A 20737-nucleotide genomic window follows, 5' to 3' on the forward strand; every position below is an offset into this window, starting at 1 on the left:
GTCAAACTCATAAACTGTGAGATCATGACCTGAGCCGAAGTCAGAAGCTTAACTGACTGAGGCACCCAGGCGCCCCTCAAGAAGAATGTTTTTAGAAGAGGTAGTGGGCAGAATTATTAGTGACCAGAAAAAGATATGTCCAAGTCCTGACATGCCTATCTGTGAAATGTAACTACTTACAAATCAGGTCTTTACACATATAATTAAAGCTGTCAACATGAGATCATCCTGCTTTTAGGGTGGGCCCTAAATCTAATGACTAGTGTCTTCATAAGAGACAGAAAAGGAGAAGATACAGAGACACACAGAGGGGAAGAACACTATGAAGACCCAGGCAGAGATGGGAGTGATGTGTCTACAAGCCTGGAAGCACCAAGAATTGCTAGAAGCCACCAGAAGCTAGAAGCCACCAGAAGAGAGGCATGGAGAGAGAGAGCTCCTAGAAGGAACCAAAACTGCCAACACCTTGATTTCAGACTCTGGCCTCCAAAACTCTGAGAGAATAAATTTCCGCTGTTTTAAGTCACCCAGTTTGTAATAATTGGCCAAAGCAGCCCTGAGAAACTTACACAGAAAATAACATAGGAAACCCGCTTAGTGATGGAGCAATTCGAAAAAATTTCTTAAACAAGTTACAAAAAGCCCTGGCCACTAAAGAAAAGATTGATATATTCCTCTATGTTGAAATCATCATCGTCTGGGCCGGGAGGCCCTGCAGCGGCCAGTCAGCTAGGTTTCGAGAAGCCTCTCTGCCTGCCCAGCCCGCCCTCAGGATGCCCAAGAGGAAGGCCAGCTCTGCCAAGGGGGCTGCGAAGGAGGAGTCCAAGAGGAGATGGGGGGAGGTTGTTGGCCAAACCTGCTCCTGCAAAAATGGAAATGAAGCCAAAAAAGGGGGCAGGAAGGGATAAATCTTCAGACAAAAAAGTGCAAGCAAAGAGGAAAAGGGGAGCAAAGGGAAACCAGGCTGAAGTGGCTAACCAAGAAACGAAAGAGACTTACCTGCAGAAAATGGAGAAACTAAAAACGAGGAGATTCCAGCCCCTGATGAAGCAGGAGGGAAAGAAGCTACGTCTGATTAATATCATACATACCATGTCTTATCAGTCATCCTGTCCCCCTTCTTGTACAATTCAGAGGAGTACTTTGATCAACTATTTTACAGATGCAAGTTTTTTAGTAGCTCTAGAAACATTTTTAAGGAGAGACACCCACTTCATCCCATTTCTTAAGTGTCAATGCTTTTTTTAAAGAGGTGAAATCATTTTCTTGTTATTTATTTATTTTTTGGTACAATCAGAAAATATTGGGGTATTGAATATGGGAGGCTTTGACTGCCTTGGGTATCAGCTCAACATTTCACAGATGGGGTAGTTTTTATATTCTACAGTACAAAGCATATTGAATGGCAATTGGGAGTCTGTCATGCATTTAACATGTCTTGAACATTAAAAAAAATATTGTTTCCTAAAGAAAACCACTCCTTGATCTTGACTCTCCCTGTCAGAATTTTGTAAGTTCTGTAACATCTTGGTTGGTTTTCCTAGTAACTTTGTTAACGTGCTGTGCAGGATTATAAATCTGTGTATGTAGTGTATATGATATTAAATTGTGAATTAATGGGACTTAATAATGTAACAGTGTGTCAACATTTGAAGATATTGATACTTGATATACTGTTAAGGAAAATTTGCCTCCAAAGTTTAAGCTGGAAAGTCACTGGAATAACTTAGGAAAGAATCACAACTATATGATTTTTTTAGATTTTTGATATGTATGTTAAGAATTGTGTACAAATTGAGATGTCTTACTGGTCCTCAGCACAACCGATAAAAACTCAATTATGAAAGAAAAAAATCATCATCCTTTGAACATGAAAAAACACTGCCAGAAGAATCTAAGACATGCCACAAAGTAGGAATTATGCAGCAGAGTCAATCAACAAAGTACTTGCTCTAAAATACACTTCTATGAATCTACCAGGAAGACAAACAACTTAGTAGGGAAATGAACTAAAGTAAGTAAATAAACAAACAAATAAAAAAAAAGTAGGAAACACAACACAAATGGCTTGTGAGCACATGAAAAGATGGTCAGCATGAAAATCAAAACATAGTAAGTTACCATTTTACCCCAGATTAGCAAAAAATTTCAGTCTGATAACAGCAAGTGTTAGCAAGGAAGTACAGCAACTGGAAATCCTGTACCCTGCTGGAGAATGCAAATTGGGACAATCAAGTTGGAAAGTTGTTTGACATTATCTAGCAAAATTGCAGACATATATACTCTATAACCCAGTAATTTTATTCCAAAGCTGATGTAATCAGGAGACATGAATAAGAATGCCCATAGTAGCTTTGATTAGAATTGTCAAAAATGGAAACAACCCAAAAGTCCATGTGTAACAGAATGGCTAAAAGAGGAATCCTACTGATACAATGAAATACTGCCTACATATATAAATGAATGTGCTGCCACTCTGTGCTTCAACAGGCAAGTAATGACAACAATATGTTCAGTATGATTCCATTTAGATCAATTTACAAAAAGAAAATTCAACTACATTGCTTAGGGAGGAATATGTAGGTGGTAAAACTATAAATAAGTACAGTAAAACCTTGGATTGCGAGTAACTTGTTTTGTGAGTGTTCCACAAGACGAGCAAACATTTCTAATATATTTTAACTTGATACACAGGCAATGTCTTGCAGCACGAGTATTAGGTGATGCCAAACGTCACATGATCACAACTGAGCCAATGGTTCTTGAAGTTCGCTTTGACATACAAGTGCTTTGGATTACAAGCATGTTTCTGGAGTGAATTATGCTCCCAAACCAAGATTTTACTGTACAAGGAAAAGATGATCACAACCGTCACAATATTGGCCACATGGGAGCAGGTGAGTGGGAGATAATAGGGGGAGAGACGGGGAACTTCTAAGGAACAGCAGTGTTCCATTTCTGAACCTGAGTGGTAATATCCAAGCAAATCAGAGCTAGACAGTAAAGTGGTAAAAAAAAAAAAAAAAAAAAAAAAATGTTACTCAGGACTATTGCAATCGGGGAAGAGATCTCAGTATAGAACCAGCTCAATTCCAAATACAGTGCGTAAAAGTGGGGATTTACAGCCAAGGAGCAGGGTGGAGGTCAGTGGATAGAAAATTACTAAGAGGATACATCAGGGTTATGGAGGGATTCTGGCAAATCTGACTCAACAGGATTCTTGCTAAGGACAGGCCAATCTGATCAATCACCTAGGGGGGATAGTTGAGGACCAGGAACCCGAATAGATACCAAGAGTGATTGGATGTGGAGGATGGGGATTCTTACTAAATGGACTCAGCAGAGTTTTTGCTGAAACCGTATTTTATAAGGAAGTGCCCAGATGGCCCTCGAAGGCTCAGGAACTTGACTAAACCTTGGCCAAACAAAGAATCTTTGACAATAATTACATGGGTGTTTTCTTACAATTATTTTCAAAATGCAGATACATGTTTTATAGTCTTCTGTGCATAGGATACATTCCACAACGTAAAAAAAAAAATACAATAGATTATTTAACTGGAAGATAGATGGAAGGGAGACCATTAGGTAAAGAAATTTATACGACATTATATTATGGTTCAGTGTTAGGCTTTTTAGCCTGTTTTTAATTCTCTTAATCACATTTCAGTGATTTTAGGTATTCACCAATTTGATATTCATTGAGCTTTTCTAGTTGTGGGCACCCTTTTAGATGATGTGGAAGATCATGGTCTCTGCAGTCAAATCTCTGCTTAAAGTCTGGTAATGATGAGATCACTAACACCGTCAGGTAACTACGTGGTTCAAGTATGCAGATGGGGAGATTTGGAGGAGTGATTTCAGAGATGTGCACCAGACGGTCACTGAGCCAGAAGAGAGTCATGGCACTCCAGACCAAGAGAAAAAATAACCAAGGAAGGTAAGAAACAAGGAACGTACAGAACAGTCCAGCTGGTTTTGCTGGACTGTAAGATGCATACTGGGAAGTGGCAAGAATCTGGATTGCAGATGCAGGCCTTATTAGGTGTATTTTTTGGAATTATGTTTGGTCACGGTGGATGAAATGTCCAAAATAACAGTGGCATGCAGACAGCAGTTCACTGCTTTGTCATATAAAACATGCGTGCACGTAGGTGGTGGCTGCTGTGATGCTCGACACGGAGGCCAGGGCCCAGACTCCCTCTGTGTACTGCTCCACGGTCCAAACACAGCTAATAATTAGCACAACACAGGTCTTTAAAATAAAAGTGGTTTTATTATAAAATTCTAAAACTGTGCTTTAAAGGATGGTCACAGGAATACTGCATAAGAAGAAGAAACATATGTTCATAATCCAATCACATAGCAGACTTTATATTGTCCACAGAATCAATATTTAAAAAACATTCCTCTATGTCAGTTAAAAAGAGCCTTCAGAGCACCATTATTTGAAGGGAAGGTATTTTGCACATCAGAGTTCATCTTTGGTCTGCAATTAAGAAGCAAAATATTTAGTGCCATCAAGAAGTCTTATACGCATCAAGATAACTTACGTTAGTCTATTAATTATTTTCCCCTAAAGGTGGAAGCAGCGAAAAAGGCAAGTGGGCGCTAAAGGTTTGTAGGGCCTGGGACTATGCTCGGAATCCCTCCTGGGGAAAGTCACATTGTATTTTATCAGACTGCTGACGGGGAACACAAACATGTAAGTGTTTGCATTACTGTAAAGGGCTTTGTGTTATGTATCTTATCTGTGAAGGGCTACAGCAGACAAGGAGGAGGAAATTAATGAAGCCTCTAAGTCCACTGGTCAGTGTTGGTACTCCCCAGCATCACTCAAAGATAAAAAATAAAAAAAGAGGACTGGAGAAAGGAAGCCGCCCAGTTTCATTTGGAGCCAACAGAAGTGTTGTGATACCAAATCACAAATTTCATGAGCGGGTACATTTCAACTCTGGAAAATTTTTAAAAGATTTTATTTTTTTTTTTTATTATTTTTATTTAAAAAAAATTTTTTTTTTCAACGTTTATTTATTTTTGGGACAGAGAGAGACAGTGCATGAACGGGGGAGGGGCAGAGAGAGAGGGAGACATAGAATCGGAAACAGGCTCCAGGCTCTGAGCCATCAGCCCAGAGCCTGACGCGGGGCTCGAACTCACGGACCGCGAGATCGTGACCTGGCTGAAGTCGGACGCTTAACCGACTGCGCCACCCAGGCGCCCCTAAAAGATTTTATTTTTTAAGCATTTAATTTATTTTTTAAGTAATCTCTACACCCAATGTGGGGTCAATCCAAGATCAAGAGTTGCAAACTCTGCTGACTGAGCCAGGCGGGTGCCCCAAAGTCTAGCAAGTTTTTTTTTTTTTTTTTTTTTTGGTCAATGGCTTTAACTAATTTAATGAACTTCCAGCACTGACAAGCGTTAACACTGATGAAGAACCGTTTCTGGGTGGGGGTGAGGGGGTTGGTTAGTTACTTAGTGGCAAGTCTGCACTCCAAACAAAAAAAAAGGAAATAACAAAAACTGATTTGTAGCACCTGCTGTTGTCATGGCGACTCTCCCCCACCAGGCAGATTCCAAGGTACCAGAAATTAACTAGTGTGCAAAATTCTTAATATGTAACAGACAGTGAGCTTATATAAACTGATTCTATCATACCACTGGATAGCGGTCACTTAATTCATTTCAAACCCCCTGTGAGTCAGGCATGATAACTGCCAAATCTGCCTTCTCATTTTTGGTCACAATATCACAGTTTTGAGTTTGTTCTTTTAGACATGATGACATTGCTTAAAATAATGTCAAGCCAATATATTACATATGTATACATTTATGTAATATATATGTATACATAGAGTGTAGAGATATACACTACAATTTTATATAGTATATATTCATTCAAACAAAAAGCATTACAATCAAAACAACCCTCCCCTGCCACATCATGTCTTTACACACAACCAGGCACACAATCTGGTGATGGAGACTAGTTCTTGGTCCTAGCCTTGCTATAATCCAGCTGAGTGGTTATGAGCTAAATTCTTCTTTAGGCTTTGTTTTTATAAGCGTAAGATGAAGGCATTTCCTGGGTGACCCCTAAGGTCCTTTTTTTTTTTTTTTTTTAATTTTTAAAAAATATTTTAGTAGGCTCTGTGCCAACATGGGCCTCAAACTCACAACCCCAAGATGAAGAGTCGCACACTCCACTGACTGAGCCAGCCAGGCGCCCCCCTAAAAGGTCCTTTTAGCCTTACAAGTCTGTGTAAATCTACCATTTGTTAATGAAATCAGTATATATTGGTGGTATGAACAGAGATTGCTCTTAAATGCATAATCTGGTAATATATGAATAATCACGGTCATATATTTTTCATCTCTAAACTGAGATGATGAGTTTTGCCAAAGCCATCTCCCGTGACACATGTGAAAACACTTTTAAAATTATAAACATCTATTCAAAGGCCATGTGAATTCTCACGTTAAAAAAAGGCTCTCCTCCACTTTGCCGGGAGCTCCTGGACTTCTCCCCTACCTGCATCTGTGTGCCCTTTCTCTGGCCATGTTGTTCCCACGGCATCTGCCCCTCTGGTAGACTGAAGGGCAGGCAGGCCCCCAGAGAAGCTCAAATAGTGGCTGCCCGACTGAAGGACTGAAGGGACAGATGACGACTTGGAACAAGACTAGTTCTTGCTCTGCCACTGCCGGTTCGGGTTACCTGTTTCCTATGGCACGTGCAAGGAAAGAGGTCATCTTCAGTCTGTGCTTCTACCCTCTGCATGCCCTCTCGGATTTGGGGCTCACTCACTTGCAAATTGGCATATTCCTGTGGAAGCAACAAGTCAGAAGTGTGCCTTTTGTAACTCAGAGCACATCCACCAAATCAGATACAGTGGAATTTGCTAGGATATGGTCCTTTTAATTCATACGTGTCAAGTTGTGAGAAGCAGAATTCATCATACTCCCCTTAAACCCCCAATAACAGAGTTTCTGAGAGGTGGCTGTCCTTTGGACACCGGCTGCTGATTGCTACTGCACCTCTCCTTATTCTATCCTTCATTTATTTATTTTTAATGTATTTATTTATTTATTTTTTTGAGACAGAGACAACCCTGTGGGGGGGGGGAGGGGCAGAGAGAAGGAGAGGAGCAGAGGAGGGGCGGGGCAGAGAATCTGAAGCGAGCTCTGTGCTGACAGCAAGAGAGCCCCCACTCAGGGCTCAAACTCACAAACTCACAAATTGAGATCATGACCTGAGCCAAAGTCAGATGCTTAACTGAGCCACCCAGGTGCCCCCATCATTTATATGACTTGTACGGTTTTGGTTTTGCCAGCTTCTGCCTTGAAGTGAAAATAATTGTGCACACAGTCTGCCCTAGACTGGGAATTTGAGGCTAGAACATATTTCCACCATGGCTTGCACAGCTCGGCCACCACCTTGATCTATCATCTGCCTGCTGTGTGTTAGGCTCTGGGCCAGGTGATGATGCTCTAGGAAATGTAATCCGAATGAGTGAGCACAAGCCTGTGGACCTTGAGGAATTCAGACAGTAAATCTTCCACTTCACCCTCTCCGTCCCTTCACCAGCCCCTGGGAAGGTTAGAAAGAGGGAGGAGCCAGTGCAGACCAGAAACAGATCAACCGTTCTGGAGTGGAGTCTAAGATTTGGGGCTCAATACCTGCAATTTTGAGATTAAAAAAAAATCTTAATTTAGATCTAGTAGTATCATTAGGAAATTACTTGTTACTACTGCATTTTTTATTTTTTTATCTTTAATTTTTTTAACTATTGCATTTTTTTATATTTTATTTTTTATTTAATTTTTTTAACTACTGTATTTTTTAAAGTTTTTAGTATCTTTAAGTTTTTTTAACTACTGCATTTTAAAAATTTTTTATTATCTTTAATTTTTTTAACTACTGCCTTTTTTAAAAATACCCTTTTAAGTTGTCAGATATACTTTGATTATAATCCCTAAATGCTTAGGCCCATGAAAACAGTTTCCAAGAGAAGCCACCACTCATATGGAGTCAGCAGTATAGGTCAGAAGACACTGGGCACTGTTTAAAATTTTTTTTTTTTTCAACGTTTATTTATTTTTGGGACAGAGAGAGACAGAGCATGAACGGGGGAGGGGCAGAGAGAGAGGGAGACACAGAATCGGGAACAGGCTCCAGGCTCTGAGCCATCAGCCCAGAGCCTGACGCGGGGCTCGAACTCATGGACCGCGAGATCGTGACCTGGCTGAAGTCGGACGCTTAACCGACTGCGCCACCCAGGCGCCCCACGGGGCACTGTTTAGACAAAGAAATGGTAAAGCAGCGGCAAGACTGTACCAACAGCAGGGGTGCCTGGGAGGGTCAGTCGGTTAAGCTGGTAAGCCTCTGACTTTGGCTCAGGTCGCAATCTCACAATTTGTGGGTTTGAGCCGCACGTCAGGCTCTGTGCTGACAGCTCAGAGCCTGGACTCTGCTTCTGATTCTGTGTCTCCCTCTCTCTCTGGCAACCCCCCCCCCCCCCACTCACACTCTCCTCTCTCAAAAATAAATACTAAAAAAAAAAATAAAAAAAAAAAAGATTGTACAAAGAGAAAATACAGATCCATACACAATAACTTGGCAGGATCAGAGGCCAATTTCTTAACCACACAATACAGAGTGCTAACATAAATACTTTCCCCATAATGTTGTAGCGTTCTTGTCTAGCTAATGTCAGGTTTGTACTATTTTCTTTATGATTTGATGTTGGTCCCTGGTTTTTGCCCACAGAGAAGTGTATGTATCTCTTTATATTAATATACTTTTAGAAACTATTACGTGAAATGTTATTTGCTCTTAACATGCCCAACTGCAAATAGTATGTCTGTTTTCTTAGAAAATACTGACCTGGAAAAGTTTAAAATAATAACAGAATATGTCATCGCCCATGAGATTATTTCTTGCAAATTCCTGTCCTGCTTTTGCTATCTTCTTTGCCTGCGGGAACAATGACAACACAAAGTCCCTTAATGAAACATGTTTTTTTCCCGTGCACACATATGCAAACTGATCTTCAGGGTACATGTATCCTGGGACAACGGCAGGAAAAATCTTTGAGGGTAGTGTTATGTGGTAAAGGGAACATTTAACAACAGTACGTTCAAATTAAAGGGAGGTTTTTTTTTAGAGTTGAAAGTTTGAGGAATCATACTGGACCTTCTAGAATGAAGCCTCTCTTGCAGAGAGAAGGCACACATTAAATGAGGTAACAATGACTTTGTAAAGTAAATGCAAGACAAAGCTTAACTGCCTAAACAATTCTCAGCAATTTGCCTGAAGTTTACTTCATGCAATCCTGCAGGAACTTTTTCTTCCTGCCCGTTTGAACATTTTCATATTGTTAGTAAAGGGGAGGCAGTGCCTGAGGCTCTGATCAACCTGACCGAAAAAAGAGAGAGCATCCTCAAGGCCAACCTCTAGCTTTTTATCTCAAGTGCAGAGTGGACAGTTAATCCAGACCCCATGCCGGCGTTCACCCTGAGGGGGACAGATGTGCTACCCCGGGGGGGCGGCCTCCCACTGAGAGGGAAGGGTGTATGGCTCAGCATCCGGGATGCTCTTCGGGCACAAGACATTGAAAACGAGCCCGTGACGGTGGGGCAGGAGAGACTGACCTTACCTCTTCGTCATGATCTTTTGCCCATTTAAGTTTTTCCAGGAGATCGCTCAGGTTGCTTTTCACTGGAATGTAGTGTTTCCATGGCTGCAGCTCATTGTAAAAGTGCTCGTAGTAGATGGAGTCCTGCTTCAGCACAACACTGTCACCGACGAGGAGGTACGGCAGGCGATACGCTGCGACAGTGCCATCAATGTTTATTTGGTACTTGTGCTGAAAAACAGCAGAAGAGAAGCCTCCATCACACTTCCCTTCTCCACTCTCTTTACTCCCTCCTCTTTCCGCACTTGAAGCCTCATCATTGGCAGACACGAACTGGCCAGATTTTGCCCTCTGCCTTGGCCGTGGAGTAAGTGCTATCATATTGACACCTGGCCTAGAGCTAAAGGCTTATTGTGATGCTCTCCCAAATTTCACAAGGGGGCCACAAGTCTAACATTAGAGCAGACAATACAATACTAAGACTGCTGTCCAAAGTCAACAACCTAGGAAAGATAGGCTTATTGTGATTTTGTAATCCCTCTAATACTTTACTGATCATGTATGAGCACCTAAGCATCGTAGCCTATGCCATATTAACCGTACCTTTTAATTTTTTTTAAGAGAGAGAGAGAGTGGGGGAGGGGCAGAGAGAGAGAGAGAGAGAGAGAGAGAGAGAGAATATCTCAAGCAGGCTCCATGCTCAGTGTGGAGTCTTATGCGGGGCTCAATCACACAACTGTGAGATCATAACCTGAGTAGAAATCAAGAATCAGACGCTTCACTGACTGAGCCACCCAGGTGCCCCAACCATACCTTTTAAACATCAGATGGCCACACACAAGTCTTGAGAAAATTAATAAGCGTAGATGCAAGAGCGGCTATGAATACAAATATGCCTAGAGCCATGGTAACAATTACTCTCTAGCTGTAGCAAGTGCAAAGGCCTGGCACTACACCCACTGATGAGGGATGGCTGGCAACCTCTCTTTCTTTCACAAGTCTTTGTGAAATGCATACGGAGGAAGTGATGACAATTCAACTTACGGCCTTATTTAGGACTTCCTGCTGCCATGGAACCTATCCAAAGGAAACCTGGCCACAGGTGCAGACAGAGTTGACGAATCACTTACTTTCCCACATTCTGAGGACAGGTGAGTACCTTTTGTCCACCTTTCATTCCATGACATGGGTCTTTAAAAACCACTTAGTGGCTTAGGGGCGCCTGGGGGGGCTCAGTTGGTTGAGCATCTGACTCTTGACTTCGGCTCAGGTCATGATCTCGTGGTTTGTGGGTTTGAGCCCTGTGTCAGCTGTGTTGACAGCGTGGAGCCTGCTTGGGATTCTCTCTCCCCGCCCCACCTCTCTGCCCCTACCCCGCTTGCTCTCTCTTTCTCAAAATAAATAAACTTAAAAAAAATTAAAAAAAAAAACCACTTAGTGGTTTAGAGAATGCCTTGAGACCCCACAGGCAGTGTCCCACCGCCTAGAAGAAGGAGTTAGAAAAAGGATCCCTCCACAGGAAAAAAGAGCAGTCCACATTTTAGACACAGAAAGGTCTCCCTAATCTCCAGGATTCCCAGGCAGATCATTTGCATGGGTTTCAAGACACTTCCCCATCAGAAAGTCTGATGTGAGATACTTGGTTTATCTCTTCTTTAGACTGTTACGATGCTCTGGGGAGAAGAATTTGTAAAATCACATACATGTATTTATTAATAAGAAAGGATTTGGAGCTGAAATGTGCTTACCTTGAGGGTGAGTTGGGGAAAAAATTCTAGCCCTACCCAGGCCCAAAGCTTCCTCAATGAATATATTTTTAAAATTTATGTATTTATTTTGAAAGAGAGTGAAGGAGAGAGAGAGAGAGAGAGAGAGAGCGAGCAGGGAAGGGGCGGAGAGAGAAAGGGAGAGAGAATCCCAAGGAGGCCCTGTACTGTCAGCACAGAGCCCTATTTGGGGCTTGAACTCACAAACCATGAGATCATGACCTGAGCCAAAACCAAGAGTCAGACACTTAACCACCTGAGCCACCCAGGCCTCCCTCCCTTGATGCATGTTTAATGTCAGGTCTGGGTACCTTGTACCCCTCATGCTGCCAAAGTGGTCCCCAGGGCCTCATGCCTTGATGTTCGCTAAATTTTGTGCTCACCTCTTTCACCCCCTAGAATTTATAGGCCTCAGTTTCCTTCCCCCAAATGAAGACATTTGGAAAAACAGAAAGGATTGGACACAATTGATGTCATACCTTGAAGAAATCAAAAAATGAAATGTGTTTCACGATAGGACCATACAGGCTTTCATCATGTTTAAAGAAGAAGAAGTTGGTGAAGGCAGCGTCTATAAGTTCTGGGTGTTTCCTGCTGAGCTTAACCAGTTCCAGTCTCTCTTTGCGACTGTCTCGCCCTCTCCAGACAGCGGTGGAGTTCTTGCTTTCCCAGGGAGGACCTGTGTTAGCTTGCACAGACATCATATCCAGACTTACTCTGGAAGACAAAAAGTGCAACAGATTTTCCTCCCAAACTGTCACATTGCAAAGGCTGCTGGGAAAGAACTCACCAAGGCTCTGGGTCATCTTAGACCCATCTCTCACCGGCCCATGGTTTCTAGGACAGAGTCAGTCAGGTCGTAGGTAGGCATCACGATATCCTTGGAATCCGTGGAGCCACACCAGGAAAAGATTGGATGGATGTGCGAGGTGGATTTCTTTTTTTCCAAAGGCCAGTCTCCCAGATTAACGAAAAACTCCACATCTGGCATCTTCACCTGGAAAAAGAAAGTGAAGAGCTTATTTACATTCGTTGCAGTGGATAATAGCATCCATGGATTCATGTGTTGGGAAAGGCAGCCTCGTGCAGTCTTTGCAGCCCCTGCCTGGTCACAGAAGAATGGGAAGAACGGGTCTCGGGTCTGGAACACTTCTTTACCAAGAAATGGAGCCCTCAGTCTGGGCTGCACTCACCTCCTTGCGAGGGGATGTGCTTCATGTTCTGCTGAAGTGCAGGTGCCCCCGGCCCTCAGGCCGCCCCCAGCTCCCTGTGCTTGAGACCCCACAGGGAGCGGTCAGGGAGCTAGGCTGCGGCACGAACTGAGGTGCACACAGCCATAGTGCAGGGACCGCCACCCAGCAAGGGACGGGAGGTCGTTCCCTCGCTGCAAGGAAGCGCTACACCCCCTGCCCCGTGGTGTGCACGCTGTCCTGTTCTCAGCCACCTCGAATCCTGCACTGGTTCCTTCCTCGGTGGCATTTCTCTGCCTTTTCACTTTGGCTGCATTCCTGTAATGTTCTATCCTGCAGCACAGCCGGACCACCCGGGGAGCAGGGAAACACAAATGAGAAATCCGACCAGATGAAAGGCCAGCTTTACAAGCTTCAGGTAATGATAATTAGGCCAATTTGAATAGTGAGTGATTTTTCACAATACTGTATATCTCAGTATACTAGATTTCCTTTCTGTGGCGCCTCCACAGTGGCCAATAGGCTTGCTTCAAAAAGGGATGAAGGGCGCCTGCATGGCTCAGTTGGGTAGGCGTCCGACTCTTGATGTCAGCTCAGGTCATGATCTGATGGTGGTGAGATCGAGCCCAGCCCTGCGTTGGGCTTCGGGCTGGGCATGGAGCCTGCTTAAGATTCTCTCTCCCTCTGACCCTCTCCCCCACTCGTGCTCTTTCTCTCTCTCTCTAATTAAAAAAAAAAAAAAAACACCAAAAAAACATTCTCTCTTGCCCTTCCCCTCCTTGCATGTACTTTCCTTCTCTCTCTTTCTCTCTTTCAAAAGAAAAGAGGGGGGGGATGAAATGACAAAGGTAATCTCGGTTTTAATGCTGCCAAGAGACTCTATGATGATCAAAGAGAGAAAGAATTACTGGAAAACAATTAGAACACAAAAAATTACAAAAAAGAACTTGGGACTCTACCCTTCATTCCTGGTTAATGAGCCAGACGTTCCCATTTAAAAAATACATCCCAGGTAGGTAGGTGGTGGGACCAGACTCTAAACTCTGGAAGCCGGACACAAAAGCTGGCACTCCAAGCTAGGCTGCTTCTACCAACAAGTGGCACAGACATGTTCAAAGATCCTGGTTTTATATCAAGCCACAGGTAAATGTTTGGGGGTAAACATCGATATATGTGTGTATGTGTATGTGTATGTGTATGTGTGTGTGTGTGTATGTGTGTATATATATATATATATATATATATTTTTTTTTTTTTTTTGGAGAGAGAGAAATAGAGAGTGCAAGCCTGTGATTGGGACAGGGGCAGAGGGAAAGACAGAATCCCAAGCAGGCTACACGCTCAGCTCAAAGCCTGACATGGGGCTGGATCTCACGACCCTGAGATCATGACCTGAGCTGAAATCGAGAGTCAGATACTTAACTGACTGAGCCAGCCAGGCACCCCAAGACCTACTTTTTAGGCAAGAACTGTTGTGGTCAGTCTGAGAAGCATCTTGAAAAGTTGGAGTCCTGAAGGGCAGTCTTTTTTTACATTCTTTCTCAACATTGTTCTGTAATATTTTCATGTTCTTTTTTTTTAAATTTATTAAAAAAATTTTATTCTCAAGTTAGTTAACTTAGTGTAGTTTGGCTTTAGGAGTAGAACCTAGTGATTCATCTCTTATATACAACACCCAGTGCTCATCCCAACAAGTGCCCTCCTTAATGCCCATCACCCAATTACCTCACCGCTATCAACCCTCAGTTTGTTCTCTGTATTTAAGAGTCTCTTATGGTTTGCCTCCCTCTCTGTGTCTTGTGTCTTATTTTTCTTTCCCTTCCCCTGTGATCTTCTGTTAAGTTTCTCAAATTCCACATATGAATGAAATCACATGATATCTGTCTTTCTCTAAAGGACTTATTTCGCTTAGCATAATACCCTCCAGTTCTATCCACATTGTTGCAATTGGCCAGATTACATTCTTTTTCAATGCTGAGTAATATTCCGTTATATATATATATATATATATATATATATATATATATATATATACCTATCTATATATATATCTCCAGAGTGGCTGCACCAGTTTGCATTCATGAGTTTGCATTCACAGCAGTACACGGGGGTTCCCCTTTCTCCACATCATTGCCAACATCTGTTGTTGCCTGAGCTGTTAATTTTAGCCATTCTGACTGGTGTGAGGTGGTATCTCATTGTGGTTTTGATTTCCTGATGATGAGTGATGTTAAGCATCTTTTCATGTGTCTGTTGGCTATCTGGATAAGTCTTCTTTGGAAAAGTGTCTGTTCATGGCTTCTGCCCATTTCTTCACTGGATAATTTTTTGGGGGGGGGCAGGGTGTTGAGTTTGGTAAGATCTTTATAGATTTTGGATACTAACCCTTTATCTTGTATGTCATTTGCAAATAGCTGAAGGGCAGTCTTACTTTTCCATGGATTGATACACGTGCAAGGAAAACTTGACAGCACCCCGATGTCTTAGCTTAAAGGAGGCAGAATATGCATGCTATGTAGCCACCTATGTTCAGGATGAACTCACTATAAATGCTATGCAATTCTGAGAAGATACTATGATTTCCCATGAGTAATTCAATCAAGATGTAGACACAGATTATCTAATAAATTGTTACTAAGCAACTGGTAACAAATGTGGGTAGAGCTTTTCGTATCGGCCATTTTACTATCACGGTCAGGTTCTCCACCAGAACCCTGCTGAAAGCTCATTATACCAAGGAACAGGATTCAACAGATGATGTCTTCTTTGGGCTCAAAGTAGGTTGAGTATTAAGCCAACTTTATTTTAAGACATTTTCCCTTCAAAAGTATTGTTATCGATCGAATTCTGTCCCCTACAAAAGATAAGCAAAAGTCCCAAACCCTAGTATCTCAGAAAGACATTTTTTGGAAATAGGGTTGTTACAGTTATAATTAGTTAAGCTGAGGTCATACTGGAGTAGGGTGGGCCCTGATTCAATATGACTGGTGTCCTTAGAAGAGAGAGACACACAGGGAAGGCCGTGCGATGATGGGGCAGAGGCTGGAGTGATGTGGCTGCAAACCAAGGAGTGCCAAGGATGGCCGGCACGCCACGAGAAGCAGGGGGAGGAAGGAAGGGTCCTCCCCTACAGCTCTCAGGAGGGTCGGGGTGGGGGCAAGGCCCTGCTGACACTTTGCTCTCAGACTTGTAACCTCCAGAACTGCGAGAGAACAAAAATTTCTGCTGTTTTACGTCTCCAAGCTCGCAGTACTTTGTGACGGCAACAGTAGGAAATGAATGCAGGTATTCTCCAGGACATAAAGCTTCAGAATAGTATTTTAATAAGGTTCCAGGATAGAGTACCACTGAAGCTGTTATTTTTAAAAATTATATTGTAAAACCTGGGCTGAAAGTGTCTTTACCTGAGAGGAAAAAAAAAATACTTACTTTTCTAGTCAGAGAAAGTAGTATGGCATCCATGAAAATTCTAAAGCCTACATGTTCACCGTGAGTCTTGATGTAAACCTAAAAGAGAAATGAACATTTATTACGTTAATCTAACAGGACTGGCAGACTTCAATGAGGTAAAGTGTATCACAATGATCTTTAGAATGATTTAAAACAATTTTTTTACTATTTATTTATTTTTGAGAGAGACAGAACGTGAGTTGGGGAGGATCAGAGAGAGAGGGAGACACAGAATCTGAAGCAGACTCCAGGCTCAGAGCTGTCAGCACAGAGCCCAACGTGGGGCTCGAACTCACGAACTGTGAGATCGTGACCTGAGCCGAAGTTGGACACTTAACCGACTGAGCCACCCAGGCACCCCAGAATTATGTTTTAAAAATATTTGATTTTATTTTTTAAAGTTTATTTATTTATTTTCAGAGAGAGAGAGAGAGAGAGAGAGCGCGCGCGCAGGGGAGGGACAGAGGGAGAGGGAGACAGAATTCCAAGCAGGCTCTGAACTGGCAACACGGAGCCTGATGTGGGGCTCGAACTCACAAACTGTGAGATCATCCTGTGAGCTGAAACCAAGAGTCGGACGCTTAACCAACTGAGCCACCCAGGTGCCCCTTAAAGATTTTTATTTCTAAGTAACCTCTACACCCAACATGGGGTTCAAATCCACAACCCCCGGATCAAGAGTCACACGCTCCACCAACTGAGCCAGCCAGCTCCCCATTGAATGATACTTAATAAAACCCAGTAGCTACTTAGAGCCAAAGGGTCAAAGGAAAACAAAACAAAATAAAAAAAGTCACCAAGTCAAACAAGCAAACCTTAATTGTACCTTGTTGTCCTTCAAGGTATAATGACACAAGCTTTGTCTTTGTCCAAATCTTTTTGGGATTTCTGCTGCAATCTTTTCCGGATCGACCGTAGGAAAATGTGCCAGATCTTTCTGAATCTGAGTTATGGTCTCTGGGCAGTTCATCTCCTGTAACCAGGCTGCACTATCTTCCAAAGGACAATCACAGTTTTCATGGTAAACTGGCCCTGATTACACACAAGTAACAAAATATCACCGTAACAATTTCACTCACCATTCAAAACACATAACAAATATCCATTATATGGCTTCATTAACACTGTTGTTGTAAAATTATGTTCCAAATTACCTTTTAAAATATATGGAGATTTGGCAACATGTTGACCTTGGAATTTAACTTCTACCTTTAGGTTTTGGTAGCTTGCATACATTCTGTATCTTACTATGAAGGACCCATCCTTCCGGTCTAAAACCTGGACTCCAACTCTAGTGAACTGCTCTTCTGGTGCTGAGATTTTAATCTGGAACACCTTTTCACCTGGAGAAGATGTGAACCTGTCACGGGAAGAACAGTAAGATATAAAGATTATTTTAAGGCACAAATGCACAAAGATTCTGCTCTCTAGTCTGTCAGCCTTACTCTTTTTCTCAAACTCTCCCCCTAACATATATGCTTGCTGCCTCTCTCATATGCTTTTAGTGCCGGAATGAATGTGATGGATCAGAGATTTAAGAAAAAGAAGAGGATGGCAGAAGGCCACAATAACATAAACATTTCATTAGAAAATTTCAAGGGAATATCTAAAGGCTACATATTCATGTAAACATAGAACCCACTTATGCATTCCACACATAAACATATTCTTGGGGTGCCTGGGTGGCTCAGTAGGTTGAGTGTTTGACTCTTGTTTCCAGCTCAGGTCATGGTCCCAAGGTTGTGGGATCAAGCCCTGCGTTGAGTTCTGTGCTGAGCGTGGAGCCCGCTGAATATTCTCTCTCCTTAAAACAAAACCAAAAACCAAAACACACACACACACACAAACCCTCTTGTCCACCTACTATTTATTTCATGCATCTGGAAATTTGTGGTCAAATGGTGCCTGTAAAGATAACGACCTTTTGAAAAATCTCTTTCAATGATTCTTTCTTTTTCTTCTTCTCTCTCTCTTCCTTTCTTTCTTAGAGAAATCTTAGAGAAAGGGTGCATGTGGGCAAGGGGGAGAGAGAGAGAGAGAGAGAGAGAGAGAGAGAGAGAGACAGGTTCCACACTGTCAGCATGGAGCCTTTGGTGGGCCAAACCCATGAACCCTGTGAGTTCATGACCTGAGCTGAAACTAAGAGGCCCATGGTCAAGCGACTGAGCCACCCAGTCTCCCCTAAAAGTTTTTTTTAAGTGAGTGTTCCCGCTATTAAGATTGTTAAAATGGTATTTAGTTTCCCCAATTGTGTTACCCAAGTGACACAATTGATAACTTTTTTTTTTTTCTGCTTTCGAAAACTTCTTAAAGTTTTTCTTGGAATACCCAAGATGTTTTTTTTTCCCCTTACAAAATATATGTGGTCAGCATCCTTGAATAACAAAAAGACAATCATTTCACAGATGTGAATTCTAATTTATTTTATTTTTATTTTAGGGAGAGAGAGACACAGAGCATTTTATTTATTTCTATTTATATTTTAGGGAGGGGGCAGAGGGAAGGAGAGAGAGAATCGTAAGCAGGCTCCATATTGAATGTGGAGCCGGACTCCAGGCTTGATCCCAGGACCCTGAGATCTTGACCTCAGCAGAAAGCTCTCCTGACTGAACTGAGCCACCCAAGTGCCCCAGACGTATGTGAATTTTAAAAGTCCGTTTTAAGTTATCATCTTAATGGTTGAATTCAATGGAATGCAATAATGTTTGTTACAAACACACAGGAGACTCACACTGATACTTTCCCTCTTAACTGTAAAATTTCAAATAGTGTTTCATTTTTCTCTGTGTTTCAAAACTCGCTCACCTGCAGAAGTCTACCTGAAAGCAGAGGGCAGCACCAGAGAGGGATGAACCAACCGACTTTTTCACAGCTGGGTGTATACATTCCTTACAACAGCTTAAGCAAAAGTAGGTAGAAACACAACTTCCAGCAAAGTGCAGAGGCTTTGTCTCCCCTGTCAGAATATCTAGGAGAAGAGGGAATCCGGAAACATTTCTAAAGCTACAGGGAAAAATTGATTGGGATGGGGAAAGACTGTTACAACCGCATGTGGATAGCATCCAAATATCCTGGAATTTAAACCGCTGTGGAAAAACCTTGGGCGGATAAAAAAAGGGAGAAACGGTCCATTTTCACTGCATTCCAAAATAGGGAGCCGTTTCTGGACTTACTTATTTCCTGATGTATCCACCGCCTGAATGTAGAAATAGCGAGCGGGAAGCACGACAGCTGCCTTCAGCCCGGGTCCCCATACTTCGCTCTTCTCCGGACTCAGTCGCCTCTCTCCGCCGGTCTCGGAAAGTGCTGGCACTGTCCCCAGAAAGAAGCAGTAAAGCAGCAAAATGCTAAACATTTACAAGACCGACTCTCGAAATGATCCACGGATAAATGAAGTGGAAGAAGTGGACGGGACCAGCGGCGGCTTGGGCAGGGGCACGTTGGCCGATCGCAGCAGGAAACACGACTCCAAAAAGGTGTCGCTTGCTGGGCTGGGCAGGCGCGCGGGTCTCCTCTCTCCCCCAGGACAGTCACAGGCGGATCGCTGGCTGGTCCGGCTGAAGGATGCCACCCGTTCCAAACACGCTGCTCCTCTTTCTCCCGACAATGATAAACTTGCGTTGCTCTTACAACTGGAGCATCCTTGGGGGCGAATCGGTCTCAGGCTCCAGCCCAAGGTGCAGGGCGAGGGGATTGGCCCGCGTGTCGCCGGGCTGAGTAAGGCCCTCTCCAAGTGGATGGCGCGGTGGCGTCCGTGCTCCACGGCTTCCTGGGACATGTAGTTCGCGATAGAACTAGCGGAAATCCTGCCAGGTTTTACCTACTCTCACTCGTTTATTTACTTTGCGGTCACCGCTTACATACACGGTGCCCAACAGAGGGGCATGCGGGGGCACAGCTAAGAGTAAAGAATAAAAATTGTCACCATACCCTCCGCACGTGCAGAGGGCAGGTATTATAAAACACGATGAAAGGAAGGTGTTGTCAATGATATCTGACAACCGGTCGCCGGGCACAGCCGTCCAGGGCGCTGTCCCCGCGCGCTCCAATGGGACGAGAGACGCCAGCCCCAGGGTAACTGGAGGCACGTCGCGGGCAGCGCGCGGGAAGCTGTGATCCGGGTCCGGTGCCGGCTCTGCGGCGGCCGCAGCGACTCGACCCCGCCGGACAGGCCGAGAGGTACCCGGGGCTGTGGGCCGGGCGGAGGTGGCTGCGGGCTGCTGTGCGCCCAGCGCGCGGGGCCATCCGCCCGGCACTTGCGCGCCGCGGGCAGGGCCTGCTGCTGCCCGCCTGTCCTGGGCGCCGCCTGTGGCCGCCTGGGTTGCCGGGGGCCGTGGGCTCCCTGGAGCCCCGTGACCATCCAAGCGGTGGCCACTGCATCCGTGCCCGTCCTCTTCCTGGGAAAAAGTGGGGTGAAGAGCTGGGCCGCAACATGGGAGTGTTAGGGAGATGAGGGGCGAGTGCTCTCGGGAACAAAGCCCGATTTGGAGATGTCCGCGTGGATACCGGTGGCTCCTGCCTGGCGCGGGTGTCCACGCCACGCCGGGCAGGGCCTGGCCGGGAGCGCGCCGTGGCCGTCCCTTCTTCCCCGCACGTCTGCCCCTTGGCCGGGGGCGGGGGGGGGGAGGTCACCAGGAGGGGTCACGGAGCTCCGGTATCGGACCCAGAGCCTCCAGCTCTCCCTCCCACTTCC

The 20737-nt window shown here is 43.9% G+C and overlaps 2 protein-coding genes and 1 pseudogene across 2 annotated transcripts in view; 2 read left to right on the forward strand and 1 right to left on the reverse strand.

The window, feature by feature from the left end:
• The first annotated feature begins 773 nt into the window (after positions 1 to 773).
• On the forward strand, positions 774 to 1079 carry LOC124516098 (non-histone chromosomal protein HMG-14-like; annotated as a pseudogene).
• Positions 1080 to 4256: 3177 nt separating this feature from the next.
• POGLUT2 (protein O-glucosyltransferase 2) lies at positions 4257 to 19671 on the reverse strand. The gene is made up of 10 exons (XM_047081719.1): positions 19218 to 19671; positions 17199 to 17404; positions 16871 to 17076; positions 16024 to 16101; positions 12229 to 12401; positions 11884 to 12121; positions 9660 to 9869; positions 8888 to 8977; positions 6719 to 6826; positions 4257 to 4489 (listed from the first exon to the last, which is right to left on the reverse strand). The coding sequence occupies exons 1-10, from the start codon at positions 19397 to 19399 to the stop codon at positions 4472 to 4474; spliced, it is 1509 nt and encodes a 502-aa protein (XP_046937675.1). The 5' UTR covers positions 19400 to 19671; the 3' UTR covers positions 4257 to 4471.
• A 464-nt stretch (positions 19672 to 20135) lies between these two features.
• Positions 20136 to 20737, forward strand: part of LOC124513577 (DNA excision repair protein ERCC-5-like) — a 78398-nt gene continuing 77796 nt past the window's right edge. The window contains exon 1 of the mRNA XM_047081713.1: positions 20136 to 20223. The gene's annotated coding sequence lies outside the window, so the exon portion shown is untranslated. The remainder of the gene's footprint in view (positions 20224 to 20737) is intronic.

The sequence above is a fragment of the Lynx rufus genome, unplaced genomic scaffold (assembly GCF_022079265.1).
Source record: "Lynx rufus isolate CCGP_SWC_20201006 ecotype Redwood Valley unplaced genomic scaffold, mLynRuf1.p SCAF_1, whole genome shotgun sequence".
In the NCBI taxonomy this organism is placed as follows: domain Eukaryota; kingdom Metazoa; phylum Chordata; class Mammalia; order Carnivora; family Felidae; genus Lynx; species Lynx rufus.

Excerpts from the sequence above, each read along its gene's own strand:
- POGLUT2 (XM_047081719.1), bottom strand. The coding sequence starts at position 19,399 with ATGTTTAGCATTTTGCTGCTTTACTGCTTCTTTCTGGGGACAGTGCCA. Across the intron at positions 17,405-19,217 it reads GTGGATACATCAGGAAATAA|GTTCACATCTTCTCCAGGTG; the intron begins GTAAGTCCAGAA and ends TTCCCGTGACAG. Across the intron at positions 8,978-9,659 it reads CAAAAGATCATGACGAAGAG|GCAAAGAAGATAGCAAAAGC; the intron begins GTAAGGTCAGTC and ends TTGTTCCCGCAG.